The sequence below is a fragment of the Hemiscyllium ocellatum genome, chromosome 7 (genome assembly GCF_020745735.1).
Source record: "Hemiscyllium ocellatum isolate sHemOce1 chromosome 7, sHemOce1.pat.X.cur, whole genome shotgun sequence".
In the NCBI taxonomy this organism is placed as follows: domain Eukaryota; kingdom Metazoa; phylum Chordata; class Chondrichthyes; order Orectolobiformes; family Hemiscylliidae; genus Hemiscyllium; species Hemiscyllium ocellatum.
The window spans coordinates 6,585,039-6,610,892 of record NC_083407.1 but is presented as its reverse complement, the minus strand read 5'-3'; the positions used below and the strand labels follow the sequence as shown (position 1 = coordinate 6,610,892).

The window sequence follows — 25,854 nt, the reverse complement described above, 5'->3', positions numbered from 1 at the left end:
TTTGTACACAGTCAATGAAAGTCAACAGGAGGGAGAAGCAAGCAGTTAGGAAGGCAAATAGTAAGTTGGCGTTAATTGCAAGAGGGTTTTTTAAAATTCATTTATGGGACATGGGCTTTGTTGGCTGGTCAGCATTTATTACCTGTCCCTGGTTGTCCTTGAGAAGGTGGTGGTGAGCTGCCTTCTTGGGCCACAGTAAACCAAATGCTGTAGGTTGGTGCACAATGTAGGGAATTCCAGGATTTTGACCCAGCGACAGGCCATATATTTCCAAGTCAGGATAGTGAATGCTTGAATTGAATTTATTGTAACGTGTACCAAGGCACAGCGAAAAATTTTGTAAAAACAAGGACTGCAGATGCTGGACACCAGAGTCTGGATTAGAGTGGTGCTGGAAAAGACTCTGTTCCTGATGAAGGGCTTTTGCCCGAAACGTCGATTTTCCTGCTCCTTGGATGCTGCCTTACCTGCTGTGCTTTGCCAGCACTACTCTAATCCAGACAGTGAAAAACTTTTGTCCTGCGAGCAATGCAGGCAGATTACAGAGTTAAATAGCATAGATAAGTAAATAATAGGTAAACAGCAGCAAAAACCAAAACACAGGTACAAGCAAATGTTAAGAGTTTGAGAGTCCATTCGGTATGCTTACAACATTCGGGGAGAAATTGTTTCAAAATCAGCTAGTATGTGTTCAGGCTTTTGAACCTTCTCCCCGATGGTAGAGGGAGTAGAAAAGCATTGTCAGGGTGGGATGGATCTTTGAGAATGCTGGTGGTGTCATCAACAAACTTGTAAATGGCATGCTTGGAGGAGAACTTGCGAGGTAGTGGTGTTCCGTTGTATCTGCTACCCTTGTCCTTTTGGATGGAAGTGGCCATGGGTTTGGATGGTGCTGTCTAAGGATCTTAGGTGAATTTCTGCAGTGCATCTTGTAGATACTCCTTGCTGCTACTGCGCATCAGTGGTGGAAGGAGTGGATGTGGTGTCAGTCAAGAGGGTTACTTTGTCCTCGATAATGTCAGTTTTCTCGAGTGTTGTTGGAGCTGCCTTCATCCTGGCAAGTGGGGAGTATTTCATCACACTCCTGACGTGTGCCTTGCAGATGGTGGACAGCCTAATGGAATCAGGAGATGAATCATTCACTGCAGTATTTCCAAACTCTGACCTTCTCTCGCAGTCACTTTGCTAATATGGCAACCCCCATTGAATCTCTGGTCAATGGTAACTCCTCAGATGTTGATAGTGGGGGAATCAGAAATGGTAACACCAATGAATGTCAAGGGGTGATGGTTAGATTGGAGATGGTCAATACAGGTATTTGTGTAGTAAAAGTGTAGCTTGCCAAGCTTGGATATTATATAGGCTTTGTTGAATTTGAATGTGAACTGTTTCAATATCTGAGGAGTTGTGAATAATAGCGCAATCATCGGCGAAAATCCTCACTTCTAACCTTGTGATGGAGGAGAGTTCATTGGTGAAGCAGCTGAAGATGGTTGGGCCTAGGACACTACCCTGAACAAGGAGAAAGTGAGGTCTGCAGATGCTGGAGATCACAGCTGAAAATGTGTTGCTGGAAAAGTGCAGCAGGTCAGGCAGCATCCAAGGAACAGGAAATTCGACGTTTCGGGCATAAGCCCTTCATCAGGAATGAGGAAAGTGTGTCCAGCAGGCTAAGATAAAAGGTAGGGAGGAGGGACTGGGGGGAGGGGCGATGGAGATGTGATAGGTGGAAGGAGGTCAAGGTGAGGATGATAGGCCGGAGTGGGATGGGGGCAGAGAGGTCAAGAAGAAGATTGCAGGTTAGGAAGGCGGTGCTGAGTTTAAGGGTTGGGACTAAGACAAGGTGGGGGGAGGGAAAATGAGGAAACTGGAGAAATCTGAGTTCATCCCTTGTGGTTGGAGGGTTCCCAGGCGGAAGATGAGGCGCTCTTCCTCCAACTGTCGTGTTGTTATGTTCTGGCGATGGAGGAGTCCAAGGTCCTGCATGTCCTTGGTGGAGTGGGAGGGGAAGTTAAAGTGTTGAGCTACGGGGTGGTTGGGTTGGTTGGTCGGTCCGGGTGTTCCAGAGGTGTTCTCTGAAACGTTCCGCAAGTAGGCGGCCTGTCTCCCCAATATAGAGGAGGCCACATCGGGTGCAGCGGATGCAATAGATGATGTGTGTGGAAGTCCAGGTGAATTTGTGGCGGATATGGAACGATCCCTTGGGGCCTTGGAGAGAAGTAAGGGGGGAGGTGTGGGCACAAGTTTTGCATTTCTTGCGGTTGCAGGGGAAGGTGCCGGGAGTGGAGGTTGGGTTGGTGGGGGGTGTGGACCTGACGAGGGAGTCACGGAGGGAGTGGTATTTTCAGAACGCTGATAAGGGAGGGGAGGGAAATATATCCCTAGTGGTGGGGTCCGTTTGGAGGTGGCGGAAATGACGGCGGATGATACACTGTATATGGAGGTTGGTGGGGTGGTAGGTGAGAACCAGTGGGGTTCTGTCCTGGTGGCGGTTGGAGGGGCAGGGCTCAAGGGAGAGGAGTGGGAAGTGGAGGAGATGCGGTGTAGGGCATTGTCGATCACATCTGGGGGGAATCTGCGATCCTTGAAGAAGGAGGCCATCTGGGCTGTACGGTATTGGAACTGGTCCTCCTGGGAGCAGATGCGGTGGAGACAAAGGAATTGGGAATATGGGATGGCGTTTTTACAGGGTTCAGGGTGGGAGGAGGTGTAGTCTAGGTAGCTGTGGGAGTCAGTCGGTTTATAGTAGATGTCTGTGTTGATTCGGCCGCCCGAAATAGAAATGGAAAGGTCTAGGAAGGGGAGGGAGGAGTCTGAGACGGTCCAGGTGAATTTGAGGTCGGGGTGGAAGGTGTTGGTAAAGTGGATGAACTGTTCAACCTCCACTTGGGAGCACAAGGTAGCGCCGATACAGTCATCAATGTAGCGGAGGAAAAGGTGGGGGGTTGTGCCAGTGTAGTTGCGGAAGATGGACTGTTCCACATATCCTACGAAGAGACAGGCGAGGTGTGCAGAGATGAGTTCGGTGGGGCAGGAGCAGGCTGAGACAATGGGGCGGCCGGGGCAGTCAGGTTTGTGGATTTTGGGCAGGAGGTAGAAACGGGCAGTGCGGAGTTGTGGGACTATGAGGTTGGAGGCGTTGGATGGGAGATCCCCTCAGGTGATGAGGTTATGGATTGGTCTGGGAGATGATGGTTTGGTGGTGGGAGGTGGGCCGCCTACTTGCGGAACGTTTCAGAGAACACCTCTGGGGCACCCGGACCAACCAACCCAACCACCCCGTGGCTCAACACTTTAACTCCCCCTCCCACTCCACCAAGGACATCTATCGCCAGACCATAACAACACGACGGTTGGAGGTTCCTCATCTTCCACCTGGGAACCCTCCAACCACAAGGGATGAACTCAGATTTCTCCAGTTTCCTTCTATTCCCCTCCCCCCACCTTGTCTCAGTCAAATCCCTCGAACTCCGGCCTATCACCCTCACCTTGACCTCCTTCCACCTATCACATCTCCATCGCCCCTCCCCCAAGTCCCTCCTCCCTACCTTTTATCTTAGCCTGCTGGACACACTGTCCTCATTCCTGATGAAGGGTTTATGCCCGAAACATTGAATTTCCTGTTCCTTGGATGCTGCCTGACCTGCTGCGCTTTTCCAGCAACACATTTTCAGCACTACCCTGAACAACTCCTGCAGAGATGTCCTGGAGCTGAGATGACTGATCTCCAACAAGCACACTATCTTCCCATGTGCCAGGTATGATTCCAACCCGTGGAGAGTTTGTCACCAATACCCATCAATCCCAGTTTTGCTATGGCTCCTTCATGCCACACCTCTGGAATTCAATACTTTTGTCCATGTTTGCACGAAGGCTGAAACGAAGTTAGGAGCTGAGTGCCCCTGGCAGAACTGGGCTTCAGTGGGTTTTTGCTGAGCAGGTGCTGCTTGATCACACTATTGACGATATCTTCCATCATTTTACATTATCACTGATGTTCGAGAGTAGACTGATGGGATGGTAATTGGCCAGATTGGATATGTCCTGTTTTTTGTTTACAGGACGTAACTGGGCAATTTTCCACCTTGTCAGATAGATGTTGTTATTTATATTTGCACTGGAAGAGTCAAGAGTGTGGTGCTAGAAGAACAGGCAGCATCCGAGGAGCAGGAGAATCGATGTTTCGGACAAAAGCCCTTCATCAGAAATGAGGCTGTGAGCCAAGGGGGTGGAGAGATAAATGGGAGGGGGGGTGAGGCTGGGGGGAAGGTAGCTGAGAGTGCAATAGGTTGATGGAGGTGGGGGTAAAGGTGATAGGTCGGAGGTGGGAGTGGAGTGGATAAGTTGGAAGGAAGATGGACAATTAGGACAGGTCATGAGGGCGGTGCCGAGTTGGAAGGTTGGAACAAGGATAAGATGCGGGTGGGGGGGGAAATGAGGAAACTGCTGAAATCCACATTGATGCCATGGGGTTGGAGGATCCCAAGGTGGAAGATGAGGCATTCTTCCTACAGGCGTCAGGTAGTTAGGGGGTGGCGATAGAGAAGGCCAAAGACCTGCATGTTCTTGGCGGAGTAGGAGAGGGAGTTGAAGTGTTCAGCCACAGGACGGTGGGATTGGTTTGTGCAGGTGTTCCAGAGATGTTCTCTGAAGCGCTCTGCAAGTAGGCGTCCTGTCTCCCCAATGTAGAGGAGACCACATCGGGAGCAATGGACACAGTAAATGACGTGTGGAAGTGCAGGTCTCTGATAGCTGTGGAAGGCTCCTTTGGGGCCTTGAACGGAGGTGGAGGGAGGTTTTACAATTCCTGTGGTGGCAGGGGAAGTTACTCGGGGTGGGGTGTGGGAGTGGGTTGGTGGGGAGCGTGGACCTGACAAGGGAGTCACGGAGGGAATGGTCTTTATGGAAAGTGGTTGGGGTGGAAGGGAAATATATCTCTTATGGAGGGGTCTGTTTGAAGGTGGTGGAAAATTGTGGAGGATGATGTGATGTATGTGGAAATTGGTAGGTGGAAGGTGAGGACTAGGGGGTTTTTGTCCTTCATGCGATTGGAGGGGTGGGGTTCGAGGGCAGAGGTGCGGGAAGTGAATTAGATGCGCTGGATGGGGGATATATGTAAATTGTGGTCTTTAAAGAAGGAGGCCATCTCGTGTGTTCTGTGGTGGAACTGATGCAGCGGAGGCGGAGGAATTCCGAATGAGGCATTACGTTTTTCCAAGAGGCAGGGTGGGAGGAGATGTATCGCTGAAAATGTGTTGCTGGAAAAGCACAGCAGGTCAGGCAGCATCCAAGGAGCAGGAGAATCGACGTTACGGGCATGAGCCCGTCTTCAGGAATAAGGGCTCATGCCCAAGACGTCGATTCTCCTGCTCCTTGAATGCTGCCTGACCTGCTGCGCTTTTCCAGCAACACATTTTCAGCTCTGATCTCCAGCATCTGCAGTCCTCATTTTCTCCTGGGAGGAGGTGTAGTCCAAGTAGTTGTGGGAGTCGGTGGGTTTGTAGATGTCAGTGTTGACTTGATTGATGGAGATGAAAAGGTCCAGCAAAGGGAGGGTGGTGTCTGAGATGGTCCAGATGAACTTAAGGTCAGGGTAGAATCTGTTGGTGAATTGTTCAACCTCCTTGTGGGAGCACGAGCTGGTGCCAATACAATCATCAGTGTAATGGAGGAAAAGATGGGAATGGTGCTGGTGTAACTGTGGAAGATGGACTGTTCCACCTAAACAACAAAGAGACAAGCATAGCTGGGGCCCATGGCTACCCCTGTGGTCTGAATGAAGTGGGAGGATTCAAAGCAAAAATTATTGAGGGTGAGGACCAGTTCAGCCAAACGAATGAGAGTGTCAGTGGAAGGGTCCTGCTGGGGATGTTTGGAGAGGAAGAAATGGAGGGCTTGGAGGCCTTTGTCATGGCGGATGGAGGTATAAAGGGCCTGCTGCAAATGTGTTGCTGGTCAAAGCACAGCAGGTTAGGCAGCATCTCAGGAATAGAGAATTTGACGTTTCGAGCATAAGCCCTTCATCAGGAATAAGAGAGAGAGAGCCAAGCAGGCTGAGATAAAAGGTAGGGAGGAGGGACTAGGGGGAGGGGCGATGGAGGTGGGATAGGTGGAAGGAGGTCAAGGTGAGGGTGATAGGCCGGAGTGGGGTGGGGGCGGAGAGGTCAGGAAGAGGATTGCAGGTTAGGAGGGCGGTGCTGAGTTGAGGGAACCGACTGAGACAAGGTGGGGGGAGGGGAAATGAGGAAGCTGGAGAAATCTGAATTCATACCTTGTGGTTGGAGGGTTCCCAGGCGGAAGATGAGGCGCTCCTCCTCCAGCCGTCGTGTAGTTGTGTTCTGCCGGTGGAGGAGTCCAAGGACCTGCATGTCCTCGGTGGAGTGGGAGGGGGAGTTAAAGTGTTGAGCCACGGGGTGATTGGGTTGCTTGGTTCGGGCGGCCCAGAGGTGTTCTCTGAAGCGTTCCGCAAGTAAGCGGCCTGTCTCACCAATATAGAGGAGGCCACATCGGGTGCAGCGGATGCAATAGATGATGTGTGTGGAGGTACAGGTGAACTTGTGGCGGATATGGAAGGATCCCTTGGGGCCTTGGAGGGAAGTGAGTGTGGAGGTGTGGGCGCAAGTTTTACATTTCCTGCGGTTGCAGGGGAAGGTGCCGGGGGTGGAGGTTGGGTTGGTGGGGGGTGTGGATCTGACAAGGGAGTCATGAAGGGAGTGGTCCTTGCGGAACGCTGATAGGGGAGGGGAGGGAAATATATCCTTGGTGGTGGGGTCCGTTTGGAGGTGGCGGAAATGGCGGCGGATAATACGTTGTATGCGCAGGTTGGTGGGGTGGTAGGTGAGAACCAGTGGGGTTCTGTCTTGGTGGCGGTTGGAGGAGCGGGGCTCAAGGGCGGAGGAGCGGGAAGTGGAGGAGATGCGGTGGAGGGCATCATCGATCACGTCTGGGGGGAATCTGCGGTCCTTGAAGAAGGAGGCCATCTGGGCTGTGCGGTGTTGGAATTGGTCCTCCTGGGAGCAGATGCGGCGGAGACGAAGGAATTGGGAATATGGGATGGCGTTTTTACAGGGTTCAGGGTGGGAGGAGGTGTAGTCCAGGTAGCTGTGGGAGTCAGTCGGTTTATAATAGATGTCTGTGTTGAGTCGGTCGCCCGAGATAGAAATGGAAAGGTCTAGGAAGGGGAGGGAGGAGTCTGAGACAGTCCAGGTGAATTTCAGGTCGGGATGGAAGGTGTTAGTAAAGTTGATGAACTGTTCAACCTCCTCGTGGGAGCACGATGCAGCGCCGAAAGGGCCTGTATATCTACGGTGAAGATGAGGCTTTGGGAGCCAGGGAAACAAAGGTCTTGGAGGAGGTGAGAGCATGGGTGGTGTCCCAAATGTGTGTGAGGAGTTCCTGATCCTGGTAGGATAGGCCAGTATCAAGGAATGTGGCAATGAGTTTGGTGGAGCAGAAGCAAGCTGAGACAATAGCTCAGCAAGGGTAGTCAGGTTTGTGAATCTTGGGTAGGAGGTAGAACCGGGCAGTGCAGGTTCTCCTTGCACTGGAAGAGCTTGGCCAGGGGAATGACCAGTTTTGGAGCACAAGTCTTCAGTACTATTGCTGGAACATTGTCGCCCATAGCCTATGCAGTATCCAGTGCATCCAACCATTTTTTTGACATCGCATGGAGTGAATTGGCTGAAGACTGGAATGTGATGCTGGGGACCACGGGAGGATGCCAAGATGGATCATCCAGTTGGCACTTCTGCTGAAGATTGGTGCAAATACTTCAGCCTTATCTTTTGCACTGATATTCTTGGCTCTTCCAGCATTGAGGATGGGGGATATTTGTTGAGCCTTCTCCTCCAGTGAGTTGTTTAATTGTCCACCACCATTGAGCGTGGGGGTAACAGGACTGCAGAGCTTAGATCTGATCTGTTGGTTGTGGGATTGTTTAGTTTTGTCTATCACTTGCGGCTTATGCTGTTTAGCAGTCAAGTAGTCCTACTTGGTAGCTTCACCAATTGACACCTCATTTATCAATATAGCTGATGCTGCTCCTGCATGCCCTTTGGAATTGGAACAGGCTAATAAATTGGTTGATCAGCCATGATCGCAAGGAATAGTGTAGCAGGCTCAGAGATCTAAGTGGTCTAATCCTGCTTTTTGTTTCTATATTTCTGTTTCAAGATAGGCAAACAAAAATATGGTCAAAGTGTTAAGTTTTAAGACTAATTGTAAAATAGGAAAGAGAATTGGAAAGATTTTGAGAGGAAATTCTCACAGCCACCAATAGTGCAGCAGGAGATAGAGAGAGGCCTGAGAGACACACATCATAAAATCATACAGCATAGAAACAGACTGTTCAGCCCACCATGTATGTGCTAACTAATAAACACCAAACCACAATAATCCCATTTACCTGCACTTGGTCCAAATGCCCTGGCATTGTAAGTGGCTTGTCCAGATGCTTCTTCAGTGTTGGGAGTGTGCCTATCTCCACCACTCTCTCAGACAGTGCATTTCAAATTTCTATTACCCTCTGGGTGAAAACATTTTCCTCCGATCCCCTCTAAATCATTACTCCTCACCTTAAACTTATGCTGTCTGGTTTTAGATATTTTCCCATTGGGAAAAGATTTTCTCCATCTACCCCGTCTGTGTCTCTCATAATTTTGTACGTCTCAATCAGGTCATCCTTTCAGCCTCCAAGGAAAACAAACTCAGTCTTTTCAATCTCTCCTCATTATTGAGTCTTTCCATTCCGGGCATCATCCTGGTGAATCTCCTCTGCACCCTCTCCAGTGCAATCACACCCTTTCATTAACATGGCAATGAGAACTGCACACAGTATTCCATCTGTGACTGAACCTTTTTTAAAGTTGTAACAAGACTCCCTTGCACTACATACTTTGTCCTGGCTAATGAAGGCAAGCATTCCATATGCCATCTTCACCACCCTGTATTATATACATATATATATAAAACCTTTGGTCCTGTTATTAATCAAGGCTCTATCTCTGTCTCAAATACCCTCAATGATTTGGCCTCCACAACCGTCTGCGGTAAGGACTTCCATAGGTTAACCACCCCCTGAGTAAAGGAGTTTCTCCTCATCTGAATTCAAAAGAGTCATCTCTTCAATGTGAGGCTGTGTCCTCTGGTCCTAGTCTTTCCTATCAGTGGAAATGTCTTCTCTAAGTTCAATTGATTGAGGCCACTTAATATTTGTAAGTTTCAATCAGATTTCCCCTCAACCTTCTAAACTCCATTGAGTACAGACATAGAGTCCTCAAGCATTCTCTCCTTGATGAAGCATTGCTAACTCAGCCCTATTTTACTATGCAATTTGAAACACTCATCATAATGGATTCTAAAAGCTTACCACCAACAAGATCAGAGTAAGTGGCCCTATTGTTTCCAGTCTTCTGCCTCCCTCCCTTCTTAAACAGGAATGTTACATTTGCCATTTTTTAGTCCTCTGGTACCCTCTCTGACTCCATTGATTCCTGAAAGATCACCACCAATACCTCTACAATCTCCTTAGCCATCGTCTTCAGGGGTGAAGTCCATCTGATCTGAGTGATTTATCCACTTTCATACCTCTCAGCTTCTCCAGCAGCTTCTTCTTAGTGATGGCCACTACACTGACCTCTGCCTCCCCTCCTCAACACTATTGAAATTCTGATATGCTGCAGACGTCTTCCACTGTGAAAACTGATGCAAATGCCTATTCAGTCCCTGTGCCATTTCTTTGATCCCTACTGCTATTTCTCCAGGCCAGTATCTATTTTTAGATACTAAAAAGATTCCTACAATCTTCTTTCATATTTATGAGTTAGCTTACTTTTATATTTCATCTTCTCCCTCCATTCTGGGTAATCCAAGATGAAGAATGGGAAATATTGTGGCTATAAGCGCTGCAACTTTTTTGAGGTATTTTAGGAGTTGGTGATGATTTCTTTGAATTACTGTTCTTTATGCTGTTGCATTGTTTTGGAACTTTGGGAGAAAAAAATCAAAACAATTGCACATTAAAAAGGAGGAAGACAGACAAAGGCAGTGACCACGTGGTCAGAGAAAGAAACCTACACTGCTGTCTGAGATGGCAGTGAATCTGCACAGTTAGTGCCTTTGCTGTTTGAGTTCAAGTATCTCTGGACATTGGAGTGCATCTAGGAAAACTTAATAAACTGCGAAATTCACAGCTGACTTTGGCAGAACTTGTGTTGGGAGAGTTCACAGCACAGGAGCAGATAAGTGCATAGTTTCTAAGTGTAACAGTGCTGTAAATATACAAAAGTGAGTAGAGTGGATTCTTTCCTTGATTATATTTTTTCTGAGATTTGTCTCTGGATTAAATTTTAAAAATATAAACTAAAATATAACTAAGTTAGCCTGGAATGGTGTCTTTTTAGAGCAATAAGACAGTGCTATTTTCTGGGTCAAAAGATTGAGAAGGAGCAAAATTGGTCTTTAGTAGAGTGACGTGCTCTTCCTGTCAGATATGGAAGTTTAGGGAGAGTTCCATGTTACTGAAGTTCTGTGTCTGCAGGAAGTGTCTTTGGTTGCGAAACCTATCAGATTGCATGGATCGGTTGGAGCAGCAGTTGGAGGCAAAAGGAATTTACAGGAGCTAGAGAATATGATGGATGTTCGCAGGTAAAGGGATGGCTGGAAAATGGGAAGCCTTCAAAAAATGAGATAATGAGAGTGCAGTCACAGTACATTTCTGTTAGGGTGAAAGGCAAGGCTGGTGGGTTTAGGAAATGCTGAAAAATTGAGGTTTTGGTCAAGAAAAAAAATGAAGTATATGTCAGGAACAGACAGCAGAGATCAAGTGAATCTCCAGAAGAGTTTGAAGGCAGTAGGAGTATACTTAAGAGGGTAATCAGGAAAGCAAAAAAGGGACATGAGATCGCTTTGGCAAATAGGGTGAAGGAGAATGTAAAGGGATTCTATAAAAACATTTAAAGACAAAAGGATAACATGGGTGAGAATAGGGTCCCTCAAAGATCAGCAAGGCAGCCTATGTGTGGAACTGCAGGAGATGGGGGAGAGACTAAACAAATATTTTGCATCAGTGTTTACTGTGGAGAAGGACAAAGAAGATAGAGCATGTGGGGAAATAGATGGTGACATTTTGAAAAAAGCCCACATTACAGTGGAGGTGGTGGTGGATGTCATAAAACTTGTAAAGGTGGATAAATCCCCAGAACCTGATCTGGTGTACCTTAGAACTCTGGGAAGCTAGGGAAGTGATTGCTGGGCTCCTTCCTGAGATTCTTGTATCATCCATCGATAGTCACAGGTGAGATTTCAGAAGACTGGAGGTTGACTTACTGGCGGTTATCACTTATTTAAGAAAAGTATTAAGGAAAAACCAGGGAACTATTGACCAATGAGCCTGACATCACTGCTGGGCAGGTTGGAGGGAATCCTGAGGGATAGGATTTACCTGAATTTGGAAAGGCAAGGACTGATCATGGCTTTGTGTGTGCAAAATCATGTCCCTCTAACTTGATAGAGTTATTTGAAGGAGTAAGAAAGAGGATTGATGAGGGCAGAGTAATGGATGCAATTTATATGGATTTCAGTAAGGTGTTCAACAAAGTTCCTCATGGTAGATTGCTTAGCAAGGTTAGATCTCATGGAATACAGGGAGAACTAGCCATTTGGATATAGAACTGGCTCAGAGATAGAAGACAGAGGGTAGCAGTGGAGGGTTGTTTTTCAGATTGGAGGCCTGTGACCAGTGCTCTGCCACAAGGATTGTGCTGGGTCCACTGTTTTTGCCATTTACATAAATGATGTGAACATTGGAGGTATAGTTAGTACGTTTACAGATGACACCAAAGTTGCAGGTGTAGCAGACAGTGAGGAAGATTACCTCAGAATACAACGGGATCTTGATCAGATGGACCAATGGGCTTGAGGAGTGGCAGATGGAGATTAATTTAGATAAATGTGAGGTGCTACATTTTGGAAAGACAAATCAGAGCAGGACGTATACACTTAATGGTAAGGTCCTGCTGAACAGAGATCTTGTAGTGCAAGTTCATAATTCCTTGAAAGTGGAATCTCACGTAGATAGGATAGTGAAGCTTTTCTTTATTAGAGCATTGAGAATAGGAGTTGGGAGGTCATGTTGCAGCTGTACTGGACATTAATTAGGCCACTTTTGGAATATTGTGTGCAATTCTGGTCTCCCTCATATTGGCAGGATTTTGTGAAACTTGAAAGAGTTCGGAAAAGATTTACAAGGATGTTGCCAGAGTTGGAGGGTTTGAGCTACAGGGAGAGGCTGAATAGGCTGGGGCTGTTTTCCCTGGAGCGTCGGAGATTGAGGGGTGACCTCATAGAGGTTTATAAAATCATGAGGGGCATGGATAGGATAAATAGTCAAGGTCTCTTCCCTGGAGTGGGGGTGTCCAGAACTAGAGGGCATAAGTTTAAGGTGAGAGGGGAAAGATATAAAAGAGACCTAAGGGGCAACTTTTTCATGCAGATGGTGGTGCATGGATTGAGCTGCCTGAGAAAGTAGTGGAGGTTGGTACAATTGCAACATTTAAAAGGCATTGGATGGGTATGTGAATAGGAAGGGTTTGGAGGGATATGGGTCGGGTGCTGGCAAGCAGGCCGAGATTGTGTTGGGATATCTGGTCGGCCTGGACGAGTTGGACCGAAGGGTCTGTTTCTGTGCTGTACATCTCTGACTCTATGAATAGAAGGGGTAAAGAGGGATATGGGCCAAGTGCTGGCAAATGGGACTACATTAGGTTAGTATGTCTGGTTGGCATGGATGAGTTGGACCAAAGGATCTGTTTCCGTGCTGTACATCTCTATGACTCTGCTGGTCTTTAAAGGCTTCCCAATCTTCAGCCTTCTACTAATCTTTACCACATTGTATAATTGAGGGACGCTTGTCTGTGTACAGATATCTTCCTGAGAGAGGATTAAGAGACAACCATCAGTATATGATCCAGGAGGTGAGGAACCAGTTTGGGTTCGAAATTGAGTGTTTTTAAATGACTGGTCAATTTGGTTGAATTAAGTGGTCCGGAGAGACCACTCCCTCCGCAACTCCCTCGTCAGGTCCACACCCCCCACCAATCCAACCTCCACTCCTGGCACCTTCCCCTGCAACTGCAAGAAGTGCAAAACTTGCGCCCCACACCTCCCTCCATGGCCCCAATGGATCCTTTCATATCCGTTGCAAATTCACCTGCACCTCCACACACATCATTTACTGTATCCGCTGCACCCGGTGTGGTCTCCTCTACATTGGGGAGACAGGCCGCCTACTTGCGGAACATTTCAGGGAACACCTCTGGGACACCCGCACCAACCAACCCAACCACCCCGTGGCTGAACACTTTAACTCCCTCTTCCACTCCACCAAGGACATGCAGGTCCTTGCCTCCTCCACCGCCAGACCCTGACCACACGACGCCTGGAGGAAGAACGCCTCATCTTCCGCCTAGGAACCCTCCAACCACACGCGATGAATGTAGATTTCTCCAGCTTCCTCATTTCCCCACCCCCCACCTTATCTCAGTCCCAACCCCCAGATTCAGCACCGCCCTCTTGATCTGCAATCTTCTTCCTGGCCTCTCCGCCCCCACCCCCTCTCTGGCCTATCACCCTCACCTCCTTCCACCTATCATATTCCACCTTCCCCCCTACCTTCTATCTCAGCCCATCTCAGCCCACTTGGCTCACCAGCCTCATCCTGAAGAAGGGCTTATGCCAGAAATGTCGATTTTCCTGCTCCTCGGATGCTGCCTGTCCTGCTGTGTTTTTCCAGCACCACATTTTTCAACTCTGGTCTCCAGCATCTGCAGTCTTCACTTTCTCTTAAGTTTTTATTACCCATGTTAAAATTTTGAGTCCTGACTGGTTTAGCAAGTTCTGCTTTCTGCCACCAGGTGCCAGTGGTCAGCTTTGAGAGCTTGGCCAGAAGCCTCAGTCTGTTTAAAGCTGTTCCTGTTTACACTGTTAAAAATCACACAACATCAGGTTATAGTCCAACAGGTTTAATTGGAAGCAATAGCTTTCGGAAGCACAACCACCTGATGAAGGAACGTTGCTCCAAAAGCTAGTGCTTCCAATTAAACCTGTTAGACTATAACCTGGTATTGTGTGATTTTTAACTTTGTATGCCCCAGTCCAACACTGGCTTCCATATCCTGTTTACACTTAGCATGTAATCTGGAGCTGGCTGACAGTGTGTTATAGCAAAGCTTCTCCTCCACATCAACGAGGCCTCAATACCACTCTGTGTAAACAGAGAGTCCTGAAGGGAATATTTTGGCAGTTCTTTTCTCCCATAGTCTGTGAAACAGCACGGCCCACCCTCTCAATCTGATTCGCTTTCCCCTCAAATTTACTGAGTTTTTTTTTCATCTGGTCTCTCAACAGAATTCCTCTTATTAACACATTAGCTCGACTGCTTATCATATCCTTTAATCCTGACCATGTTTTTCTAACTTAATTTGAAATGCATCTTAACTTTTCGCCAGAATGATTCCTTGTGCTAACAAATTGTGTTACCTTTCTCACCACTCAATTTCAAGGACAGTTTGCTCAGGTTCACATGTATATCCTCCTCTGACAAATGATGTATTAATAGATAATTAAGGAATCGGAAGGGTTAGATAAACTCTAAAATAAAACAAAGAACTGTAGATACTGGAAATCTGAAACAACAAATAAAAATTGAATGATTGATTTATTGGCACATATATCTAGGGAGATACAATGAAAAGTGGTCTGTCACCACATTACAGTGCCATTTTGAGTTACAAAAGAATAAAAGGGAAGTACTTAAGTTGAGTTAATCTTCATCGCCGCAATCCCAAACACGACTCAAGTATTTCTGCAAGGTCCCTGTTCTGGGCCTACCGCAGTGAGGAGCACCTACTCCAGGCACCAGCACTGCTGCAGTCGACAACGTACCACCAGTGAAAGGGTCCACACTCTGGGCCTACTGCAGCCAAGAGTCCCTGCTGTACCATTGCTGCTGGTGCTGCCGTTCCAGGAATTTATGCACCAGGCCTATGAAGCCAGGAATCACTGCCGACTTGACTCCCTCACCAGATGGCTGCCTGTGCTCCCCGTTCCTTCAACAACACTCACCTTATATTCACTAAAATACCAGAATAACCAGAAAGGATTTTTCCCCCACCCCCGCCATAGTGGGGTAGACACAGTCTGTGGGGCTCTTCAGGGCCTCAGGCCTCCCCCAGCCAGGGTTCTAAATGAGTACGTTGGGTTGATGTTCACTAGTGAAAGGGACAGTATGGGTATAGATATCAGAAGGAAGGTCTGTGACACAACTGAAGAAATTAGCATAGACAGAGAGGAGGTTGTGGCAAGTTTAAAAGTAGATAAATCTCCAGGCCGGATGCAGTGTACCCCAGGTTGGTGAGTGAGACAAGGGAGTAAATAGCAATCGCACTTGCGAAAATTTTCAATTCCTGTCTGGCCACAGGAGAGATGCTGGAGGACAGCCAATGTGATACCGTTATTCCTGAAGAGAACAAGATAAACCAGGAAACTACTGGCCAGTCAATCTAACCTCAGTGGTAAGGAAATTATTGGAAGCAATTCTGAGGGACAGAATTAATCTGTGATTGGAAAGGCAGGACTTAATCAAGAGCAATCAAGCATGGTTTTGTCATGGGGTGGTCATATCTGACCAACTTGACTGAAGCTTTTGGAGCGATAACCAGATGTGTTAATGAGGGCAATGTTTCTATGTAGTCAACTTGGATTTCAGCTTGGGATACTGATACTAAAGGTAAGAGCCTTTGAAATCCAAGGAAATTTGGTAAATTGGATCTATAATTGCCTGAGTGGCAGGAAGCAGTGGGTGATGGTTGAGGAATGTTTTTCCAACCACAAGTCTGAATCCAGTGGTGTCCCACAGAGATCAGTTTTGGGGGCCCTTGTTGTTTGTGGTTCATATGAATTGTTGAGACTTCAGTATAAGAGGAGCAGGAGAATCAAGCCTTCATCAGGGCTTATGCCCGAAATGTCAATTTTCCTGCTCCTTGGATGCTGCCTGACCTGCTGTGCTTTTCCAGCACCCCACTCTCGATTCTGATCGCCAGCATCTGCAGTCCTCACTTTCTCCTCCTTCAGTGTAAGAGGGATGATTAGTAAGTTTACAGATGATACAAAAATTGATGAACAGTAAATAATGATGAGGATAGCCTTAAAGTGCAATAGGATTGGACGGTCTGGTCAAATGGGTTGATCAGCAGCAAATGGAATTAAATACGGATAAATGTGAAGTGATGCAGTGGCCAGAACAAATATGGCAAGGGAATACATGATGACTGGTAGGATCCTACTGTGGATCAGAGGGACCTCTGTGTGCATGGACCCTGTCTCTTAAGGAATCAGGACAGGTAGATAAAGTTAAGAAAGCATATGAGATACTTGCCTTTATTAATCAATACATGAGCATTTAAGAGCAGGGTAGTTAGGTTGGAACTGTACAAAACAATGGTTAAGCCATAGATCAAGTATTGTGTGTGATTCTGGATCCCACATTAGAGGAGGGGTGTGACTGCATTTGAGAGGTGCAGAGAAGATTTACCAGGATATTGCGTGGACCGGAGAGTTTCAGTTATGAGGGGAAGTTGGACAGAGGAGCTGGACTTGTTTTCTTTATAACAGAAAATTGAGAGGGGACATGATTGAGATGTATACAATTCTGCTGGGTATAATTAGGGAAGAGAGAAAATAACTTTTTCTCTTGATGGAGGGATCAATAACCAGGCAGTATACATTTAAGGTAAGGGGCAGGAGATAAGAGGGGCCGTGAGGAAAACTATTTTCTGCCAGAGGGTGGTGGGATTCTGGAACTCACTGCCTGTGAGGGTGATAGAGGCAAACCTTCTGACATTAAAATATAACATTTAAATACACACTGACAATGCTGAAGCCTGCAAGGCAATGAACCAATTGCGAGGAAATGAGATCAGAAAAGTTAGGTTGATATTATGACTGGTGTGGTCATCATGGACTGAAGAGAGGGTGCTGTTTTCAAAGGTATACAGCAATTCTGTGCTGTATATCTCTGTGACTCAAAGAGTTGAAATTGAAGCCAGACTGTTCAGGAGTAATCTCTCTGTCAGCAGTTTGTATTCACTCATGAGATGTGGGTGTTGGTAGTGCAGTTACCCCTTGAGAAGGTTTTGGTGAGCTTTTTGAATCACTGTAGTCCATGTGCTGTAGGTAGTCTCACAATATCATTAAGGAGGGAATTCCAGGATTTTGACCCAACAACACTGAAAAAACAAGAATATATTTCAGAACATTGAATGGCTTGGAAGGGAACTTTCAGGAGATGGTGTTACCAAGTATCTGCTGTACTTGGTCTTCTATTGGTAGAGACCACATGTTTAGAAGGTGCTGTCTCAGGAGCCATGGTGAGTGGCTGCAGTGCATCTTCTAGATAGTACACATTGCTGCTACTGAATGCCAGTTGTGCAGATGTTGGATGTTTGTGAATGTGGTGCCAATCAAGTGAGTTGCTCTGTCCTAGATGGTGTCAAGTTTCTTGAGTGTTGTTGGACCTGCATCCATCCAGTTTGGTGGGGTGGAGTGGGGGTATTCCATCACATTCCTGGCTTGTTCGTTGCAGATGATGGACAGGTTTTGGGGAGGCAGAAGATGAGTTACTCTTTGCAGGGTTCCCAGTTTCAAACATGCTTTTGTAACCACGGTATTTATATGGCCAGTCCAGTTCAGTTTCTGGTCAGTTGTAATCTGCAGGATGTGATCGGGGGGAATTCAGCGATGGTAATGCTAAGGGCAGATAATTAGGTTGTTTGCTGTTAAAATGGCCATTGTTTGGTGTGAAAAGGCCAATTATTAGGCAAAATCTATTGCTTCAGTTTCTGAGAAGTCAGGAATGATGCTGAGCACTGTGCAATGATCTGTGAACATCCCCACTTTCTGACCCTATAAGACCATAAAAAGTAAAAGCAGAACTAGACCATTCAACCCATCAAGGATGCTTTACCATTCAATAAGATCATGGCTGATCTGATAATCCTCAACTCCACTTTTCTGACTTTTTCCACTGCCCTTGATTCCTTTACTAATTAAAAAGCTGTCTGTGTCAACCTTGAATATACTTAATGACCGAGCCTCAACAGCTCTCTGTGGTTAAAAAAAAATCCACAGATTCACACAGATCCACAGATGAGAAGAAATTCCTCCTCATCTCTGTCTGACATGTGTGAACACCTATTCTGAGATAATGACCTCTTGCCCTAAACAGTCCCACAAGGTGAAGCAACGTCTTCATATCTTTTCTGTCAAGTTTCCTATGTACCTCACAAAATAAAATAAATGAAGACCTGTGGATATTGAAAATCCTAAACAGAAATTGCTGAAAAATCTCAGCTGGTCTAGCAGCATTGGTGAACAGAATACAGAGTTAACATTTAAAGGCCTGTAACCCATTTTCAGAGAATTTTGAATGATTCATTAATGTCACCTCTCATTCTTCTAAATTCCAAAGAGCACAGATAATTATTCAATCTCTCCTCATAATATTAAGACAGTGCCTCCAAACCTGGTACTAATCTAATGAACTTTCTCTGGATTGCCTCCAATGCCAGTATATCTTTCAACAAATGGGCCAAAACTGTTCACCATATTCCAGCTTTGGTTGTGTTTTATGTAGTTTTAGCAAAGCTTCCCTCCTTATATACTCCTTTGAAATAAAAGTCTACACTCTTTTTGCCTTTCCTATTACCCTCTGAACTTGGATGGCAGCAATTTATTCATAGAGTCAGAGAGGTGTACAGCACAGAAACAGACCCTTCAGTCCAACTCGTCCTTGCCAACCAGATATCCCAACCTAATCTAGTCCCATTAGCCAACACTTGGGCCATATCCCCCAAACCCTTCCTATTCATATACCCATCCAGATGCCTTTTAAATGCTGTAAAAAAGTCTCCACCACTTCGTCTGGAAGCTCATTCCATATATGTACCACCCTCTGCCTGAAAAAGTTGCTGCTTAGGTCCCTTTTATATCTTTCCCCTCTCACCCTAAACCTATGCCCTCTAGTTTTGGACTCTCCAATCCCAGGGAAAATAACTTGTCTATTTACCCTATCCATGCCCCTCGTGATTTTATAAATCTCTATAAGATCATCCCTCAGCCTCTGATGCTCCAAGGAAAACCGGCCCAGCCTATTCAGCCTCTCTGTTTCGCTCAAACCCTGCAACCCTGGCAACATCCTTGTAAACCTTTTCGGAACCTTTGCAATTCTTTCAACATCTCTTAAGTAAGAGATGAAGTAGTCGAAGAGGTTTGGGCCTGGGACACTACCCTAAGGAACTTATGGTGCCGTGGTTGTGTCCCTACCTGTGAGCCTACTCCTAGCATATGAGTAAATCTTACCCATGCAAGTAAATTCTTTAAAGATATCTGGTACTTTCTTTTCAACCAACCCCTGACAAGGTTTTTGCAGTTTTTTAAGCTTTCACTGTGCTTTCCTTCACAATTTGGACAAAACACACCAGCTTATCCTGTTTTCTCACATCCATCTTCCCAAAACCTGTTCTAAACCAGCAAAACCGTGCCTTCATATAGGCCTACTGTATTAGAGTGAAAACACCTGAGAATTTTTACTTCTTTCCCCTAATGGATTTTCTTTCTACCTTGTGATAAACTATCTTTACTGTCTCAATGAGATCACCTTACCACCCGAGTTGACTCTTGAGTTTTCAGTTCCTACCTCCGAAGTTCAAAAACTCTCCCCTCCTCGCTATCTTCTGCTCGGGCCTTCCTTTCCTTTTTCGTTTTGTTCTGCCAGAACTATTTCCTTTTCTTTTTCCTCTGGTAGAGTGATTCTCTCTTTCTGCTTTTCTTCCACTTTCAATCATAGTTCAAACTGTTTCATGGATCTACAAGGCAGTGGTCAGACCACATTTAGAATATTGTGTGTAATTTTGGGCCCCATATCTCAGGAAGGATGTACTGGCCCTGGACCCTGTTCAGAGGAGATTCACAAGAATTGTCCCGGGAATGAAAAGCTCAACATATGAGGAATATTTGAGGACTCTGGGTTTATACTCAATGGAATTTAGAAGGATGAGGGGACAATCTAATTGAAACTGAATCTAACAGAATACTGAATGATCCGGACAGAGTAGATGGTGGGAAGATGTTTTCATTGGTAGGAGAGACTAGGGCCCAAGGGCACGGCCTTAGAGTAAAGGGAAGACCTTTTAGAACGGAGATAAGGAGAAATGCCTTCAGCCAGAGAGTGGGGAATGTGGAGACCAGGTCATTGAGTATGGTTAAGATTGCGATAAGATAGGTTCTTGAGCATCAAGGGTTACAGTGAGAAAGCTTAAGAATGGAATTGAGAAACTTATCAGCTATGATTGAATGGCAGAGCAGACTCAAGGAGCTGAATGGCCTAATTTCTGCTCCTGAGTCTTATAGTCTAAATTCACCAAAGCTTGAGACTAGGTCACAATCCAATGCTGCTTAGGCACCACCTAGTAAACCCTCAACCACTTTCATCTCGAAGAACAGTAGAAGGGCAGTACATACATAAAAACACCACCACCTGCAAGTTCCCTGACTTGGAAATACATTGAAATTCCTACAGTGGCATGACTTCAAATTCCTGGAACCTTCACCCTAGCAGTGATATCGACTGCAGCAGTTCAAAAAGCATATCACTACCACTTCTTATGGGCAGTTAGGGATGAGCACTAAATGCTGGCCCAGCTAGTGAAGGCCCAATTCTATGAACAAATTGGGAGGGAGGCGAGAATCAGGTCTTTGGTACAAGTGGAAATGTATTCTCCATCTTGTTGATATATTTCTTTCTTCTGTTTTCAGGTGAATAGAAGCACTGGGTTGGAACAGATTCACTCCCCACCTGGGAATTGAACACACACAAACACAAACACAAACACACACACATGCTCCAGGAAAACATTGTCCCTGGACCATAATGCCAGTCATGTTTTGCTGCCTGCTTTAAGGGACTGCTCAATTCATCTTCACTCTTTGCTTGAAAAGAGCCAACATCGCATGGAGAACTCCTCAAGTCTCCTCCTCCACTCACTGACTCAGGATAAACCGAGCTGATGCATTGAGGATGGTGTCAACTTCCCTGGATTGTCCTGGAATCTTCAGGAATGAATCTCCCAGATGTAGCTGCTCACCAAACCTAGGAGTAACAACATAGTGGCAGTGTTTCAAAAACACACCGAGTACTATTTAATTTTCTAACTCTTGAGTTATAAAAATGTCAGAGATTTGGGCAAAAGGCACAATCGATTAAGTTGAAAATCAAGTTAGCTGATTTATCTGGGTTGTTGCTGCTTGGGGCTCCAGGGGGTCACATTTGGACCCAGGTTTTTCTTGGGTTGAGAGGGGGAATATAAACCTTTCCTTGTCAGAATGTCCTTGGAGAGAGAGAGAGAACGTAATGTCCAGTTTGCTTCAAGCATTCTATGACCAGCACAGTAAGGATGAGGATGCATATACCCCTCCCATCCACCAAAAGTAACATTGTCGGAATTGAATTTGTCGTTTTCCTTTGACCTTTGTTACAGTGATCCTTAGGGGATGTCAATTTGAATTTTAACTTCACCACCATCTTATTTTTAAAATAACATCCAAGGTCCCAGCACAGAGTCACTATCCAGCCAGAAGCTTGACTGTAATGCACCTTAAGTTCAAATTGTATTGTGATACACACACACACACAGCTTAGTCCATTTGGGCAGCCAATTACATCCAGAGCAAGCCAGTATCTTCTGACCTTTATTGTGTTACCTACTGACCTCTGTTATTGCCAACTACTGCGAATGCTCAGCATTCAAGATCCTGGATCCTGATCCAAGTTAGCTTACCTGCTCTGCCATATACATACTCTTGGATCTTCACTGACCAAATTTCCTTTTATCCGTTCTGTGTGGGCTCCAAAGGTATTGCCCCCACCTATACCTAATCATCCTCCACAGCCATGACAAAGTCACCTAGTCATCACTAGTCTCTAAACCTGTCTCAGTGCACCGACCGAAAACCCTCATCCATGCTTTTGTTTCCTTCAGCCTTCACATTTCCAATGCATACACATCGACTCTTCCATTTTCTGCAATCTCTAGATTAACTGACGTTCTGCTGCCTGTGTCCTAATTTGCACCAAGTCGTGTTCATCTGACACTCCAATTTTGGAAATATTCATTTGGTACTCCCCAGATCGAAGCTGCTAGAATTTGAGATCTTCGAGGTGGTGTTTCCCATTGAATTTAATGTTTTCCCTGACACTGGACTCAGTGTTGTATTGTCATCATTAGTACTCTTTCCTGACCTTTCTCTCCACCTCATCTTACCTTCACATCATCCCAGAGTTTGTGCCTTCAGCCTTAGTTCCTTTACCTCTTTCAAGACTAAACCAACTTTAAAACCCAGATCAGTGACCAAACTTACGGTTGCTCTTTCCTAATTTCTCATTTGTCTCTGTCCCCATTTTTATGAACCCCTTTGATCTCCAAGCATGCCATTTGCCTTGTATATTAATAAAGGAATAACAGTGTGGAATCTTCACACACACCACCAGCATTATACCCCAGCAAAAACCTTAGTGATGCACTGGTTAGCAGACATTATGAATTGATTGTGTTTATTGTGGTTGTTGTCCAGGGATCTTCACAGTGCTTGATTCCAGTCAGCAATACAATTGGTTTGTGATGCTGTTACCTCCTTATAAAAAAATGTTGCACCAGATGGCCATTTTTGCGCATTTTTTATTTCTGCCTACAAACATGCACTGTGGTAATTATGAAAATTGTTCTTTCACATGCTGAGAAACATAACAAATAAGAGTAGGCCATTGAGCCCATTGATGCTGCTGTTCCATTGTGTGATCTAGGTCGATCTTGAGTTTTAACTGCAACTTCTTGTCCACTGCCCTTAGCCCACAATTCCAAGATTCCAAAATCTGCCTGTTCCAGCCTTCGATATTTCAACAACAGAGCGTCCACTTCAGCAGGGGTAGAGAATTCCAAAGATTCACGACCGTCTGAAAAGATTTCTCTCTATCACACTCCAAAATTATTGACTGCATACGTTAATGGCATGTGTAGTAGCAGCGAAATCTCAGAAATAGTGACTTAGCAAACGCTTAAAAATGAAAAAAAGAAAACTAAAAATCCACTTTATGTTGCATATGCATTTAATCAGATGAGTATATGCAGTCAGAACTTACCATCAGATGGTTGGTGTCAGAACTTTCTAAATGATTTGTTTCTTCACTTCGGGCTGCATCTCCATGTTTTAGACATCCCAGCTTAGGGAGAAATAACTTGCATATCTCACGCTGCATTCCCACACACTTTATATCAGCAGCAGTCACTTTACTCTGACAGGTTTTGTACAGATCCCATCCTTAAACCCAAGTGTCTCCAGTATTCAATCACAGACCTATATTGCTTCCAAATCAGGGAAGGTTTAAAATTTTCATCCTTCTTCTGGCTTCATTCTTCATCTTTGTAACCTCCTCCAGTCCTGCATGCGATTTCTTTAATTCTCCAGTTTCTGATTGTCTTTGAACCTCAGACTTTCATTCTTGATTAGATATAGACTGTAGGGAAATAGATGATTACATCTTGCAAAATGTCCAGATTACAGGGGAGGGACAACCATTTTGGATGCCTTGAAATGGTTAAAGGTGGATAAATCCCCAGGACCTGATCAGGTGTACCCGAGAACTCTGTGGGAAGCTAGAGAAGTCATTGCTGGGCCTCTTGCTGAGATATTTGTATCATCGATAGTCATAGGTGAGGTGCCGGACGACTGGAGGTTGGCAAACGTGGTGCCACTGTTTAAGAAGGGCAGTAAAGACAAGCCAGGGAACGATAGACCAGTGAGCCCGACCTCGGTGATGGGCAAGTTGTTGGAGGGAATCCTGAGGGACAGGATGTACATATATTTGGAAAGGCAAGGACTGATTCGGGATAGTTAACATGGCTTAATGCATGGGAAATCATGTCTCACAAACTTGAGTTTTTTGAAAAAGTAACAAAGATTGATGAGGACAGAGCAGTAGATGTGATCTATATGGACTTCAGTAAGGCATTCAACAAGATTCCCCATGGGAGACTGATTAGCATGGTTAGATCTCATGGAATACAGGGAGAACGAGCCATTTGGATACAGAACTGGCTCAAAGGTAGAAGGTGGTGGTGGAAGGTTGTTTTTCAGACTGGAGGCATGTGACTAGTGGAGTGCCACACAGATCGATGCTGGGTCCTATACCTTTTGTCATTTACATAAATGATTTGGATGTGAACATAAGAGGTACAGTTAGTAAGTTTGCTGATGACACCAAAATTGGAGGTGTAGTGGACAGCAAAGAGGGTTACCTCAGATTACAACAGGATCTGGACTAGATGGACCAATGGGCTGAGAAGTGGCAGATGGAGTTTAATTCAGATAAATGCGAGGTGCTGCATTTTGGGAAAGTAAATCTTAGCAGGACCTATACACTTAATGGTAAGGTCCTAGGGAGTGTTGCTGAACAAAGAGACCTTGGAGTGCAAGTTCATAGTTCCTTGAAAGTGGAGTTGCAAGTAGATAGGATAGTGAAGTGGTGTTTGGTATGCTTTCCTTTATTGGTCAGTTTTGAGTACAGGAGGGTCATGTTGCGGCAGTACAGGACATTGGTTAGGCCACTTGGAATGTTGCATGTAATTCTTTTCTCCTTCCAATTGGAAAGGTGTTGTGAAACTTGAAAGGATTCAGAAAAGATTTATCAGAATGTTGCCAGGGTTGGAGGATGTGAGCTTCAGGGAGAGGCTGAACAGGCTGGGGCTGTTTTCCCAGGAGCAATGGAGAATGAGGGGTGACCTTATAGAGGTTTACAAAATTATGAGGGGCATGGATAGGGTAAATAGACAAAGTATTTTCCTGGAGTCGGGGAGTCCAGGACTAGAGGGCATAGGTTTAGGGTGAGAGGGGAAAGATATAAAAGAGACCTAAGGGGCAACTTTTTCACGCAGAGGGTGGCATGTGTATGGAATGAGCTGCCAGAGGATGTGGTGGAGGCTGGTACAATTGCAACATTTAAGAGGCATTTGGATGGGTAAATGAATAGGAAAGGCTTAGAGGGATATGGGCCGGGTGCTGGTAGATGGGACTAGATTGGTTGGGCTATCTGGTCGGCGTGGACAGGTTGGACTGAAGGGTCTGTTTCCATGCTGTATATCTCTATGACTCTATATGCTTTCGCTTTTGTTTGCCTTGCACCAGTCCAAGTATTTCACCTGTAGCAGCATAATACAAATGCTTGCCTTCATTGGAAGGAGCATGGAGTATAAGGATACACAAGTTATGCTGCAGCTTTATAGAACTTTAGTTAGGCCACACTTGGAATATTGTGTACAGTTCTGATCACACTACTATCAGGGTGTTGCCTGGTATGGGAGATTTTAGCTATGAAGAAAGGTTGGATCAATTAGGTTTGTTTTCACTGGAATGCAGGAATTTGAGGGGTGGCCTACTATAAGTTTGTAAGATTGTGAATGGTATGGAGAGTGAAAAGGTCAATTATTAGAGAACACAGGTTAAGAGGTGTTTGGGGGTGGGGGGTGGGGAACATTTAAAAGAGATGTGCAAGGCAAGTTTTTCACACAACAGGTGATGAGTGCCTGGAACATGTTGCCAGAGGAGGATGTGGAAGCACTCACAATAGCAGCATTCAAGCAGCACGTGGACAAATACATAAATAGGAAGGGATTAGAGAGATATGGATCTTCTAAGTGCAAAATGTTATCAGTGGAGGGCCTGTTCCTGTACTGTACTGTATTGTTCTTC

General features: G+C 45.6%; 1 protein-coding gene across 1 annotated transcript in view; it reads left to right on the top strand.

Moving 5' to 3' along the window:
* The window catches only part of LOC132817707 (obscurin-like), a 306,454-nt gene extending 283,689 nt beyond the window's left edge, over window positions 1–22,765 (top strand). Inside the window, exon 46 of the mRNA XM_060828232.1 lies at window positions 20,869–22,765. Within this exon, the coding sequence (XP_060684215.1) occupies window positions 20,869–20,876 (8 nt within the window). The 3' untranslated portion in view covers window positions 20,877–22,765. The remainder of the gene's footprint in view (window positions 1–20,868) is intronic.
* The last annotated feature ends 3,089 nt before the right edge of the window (window positions 22,766–25,854 follow it).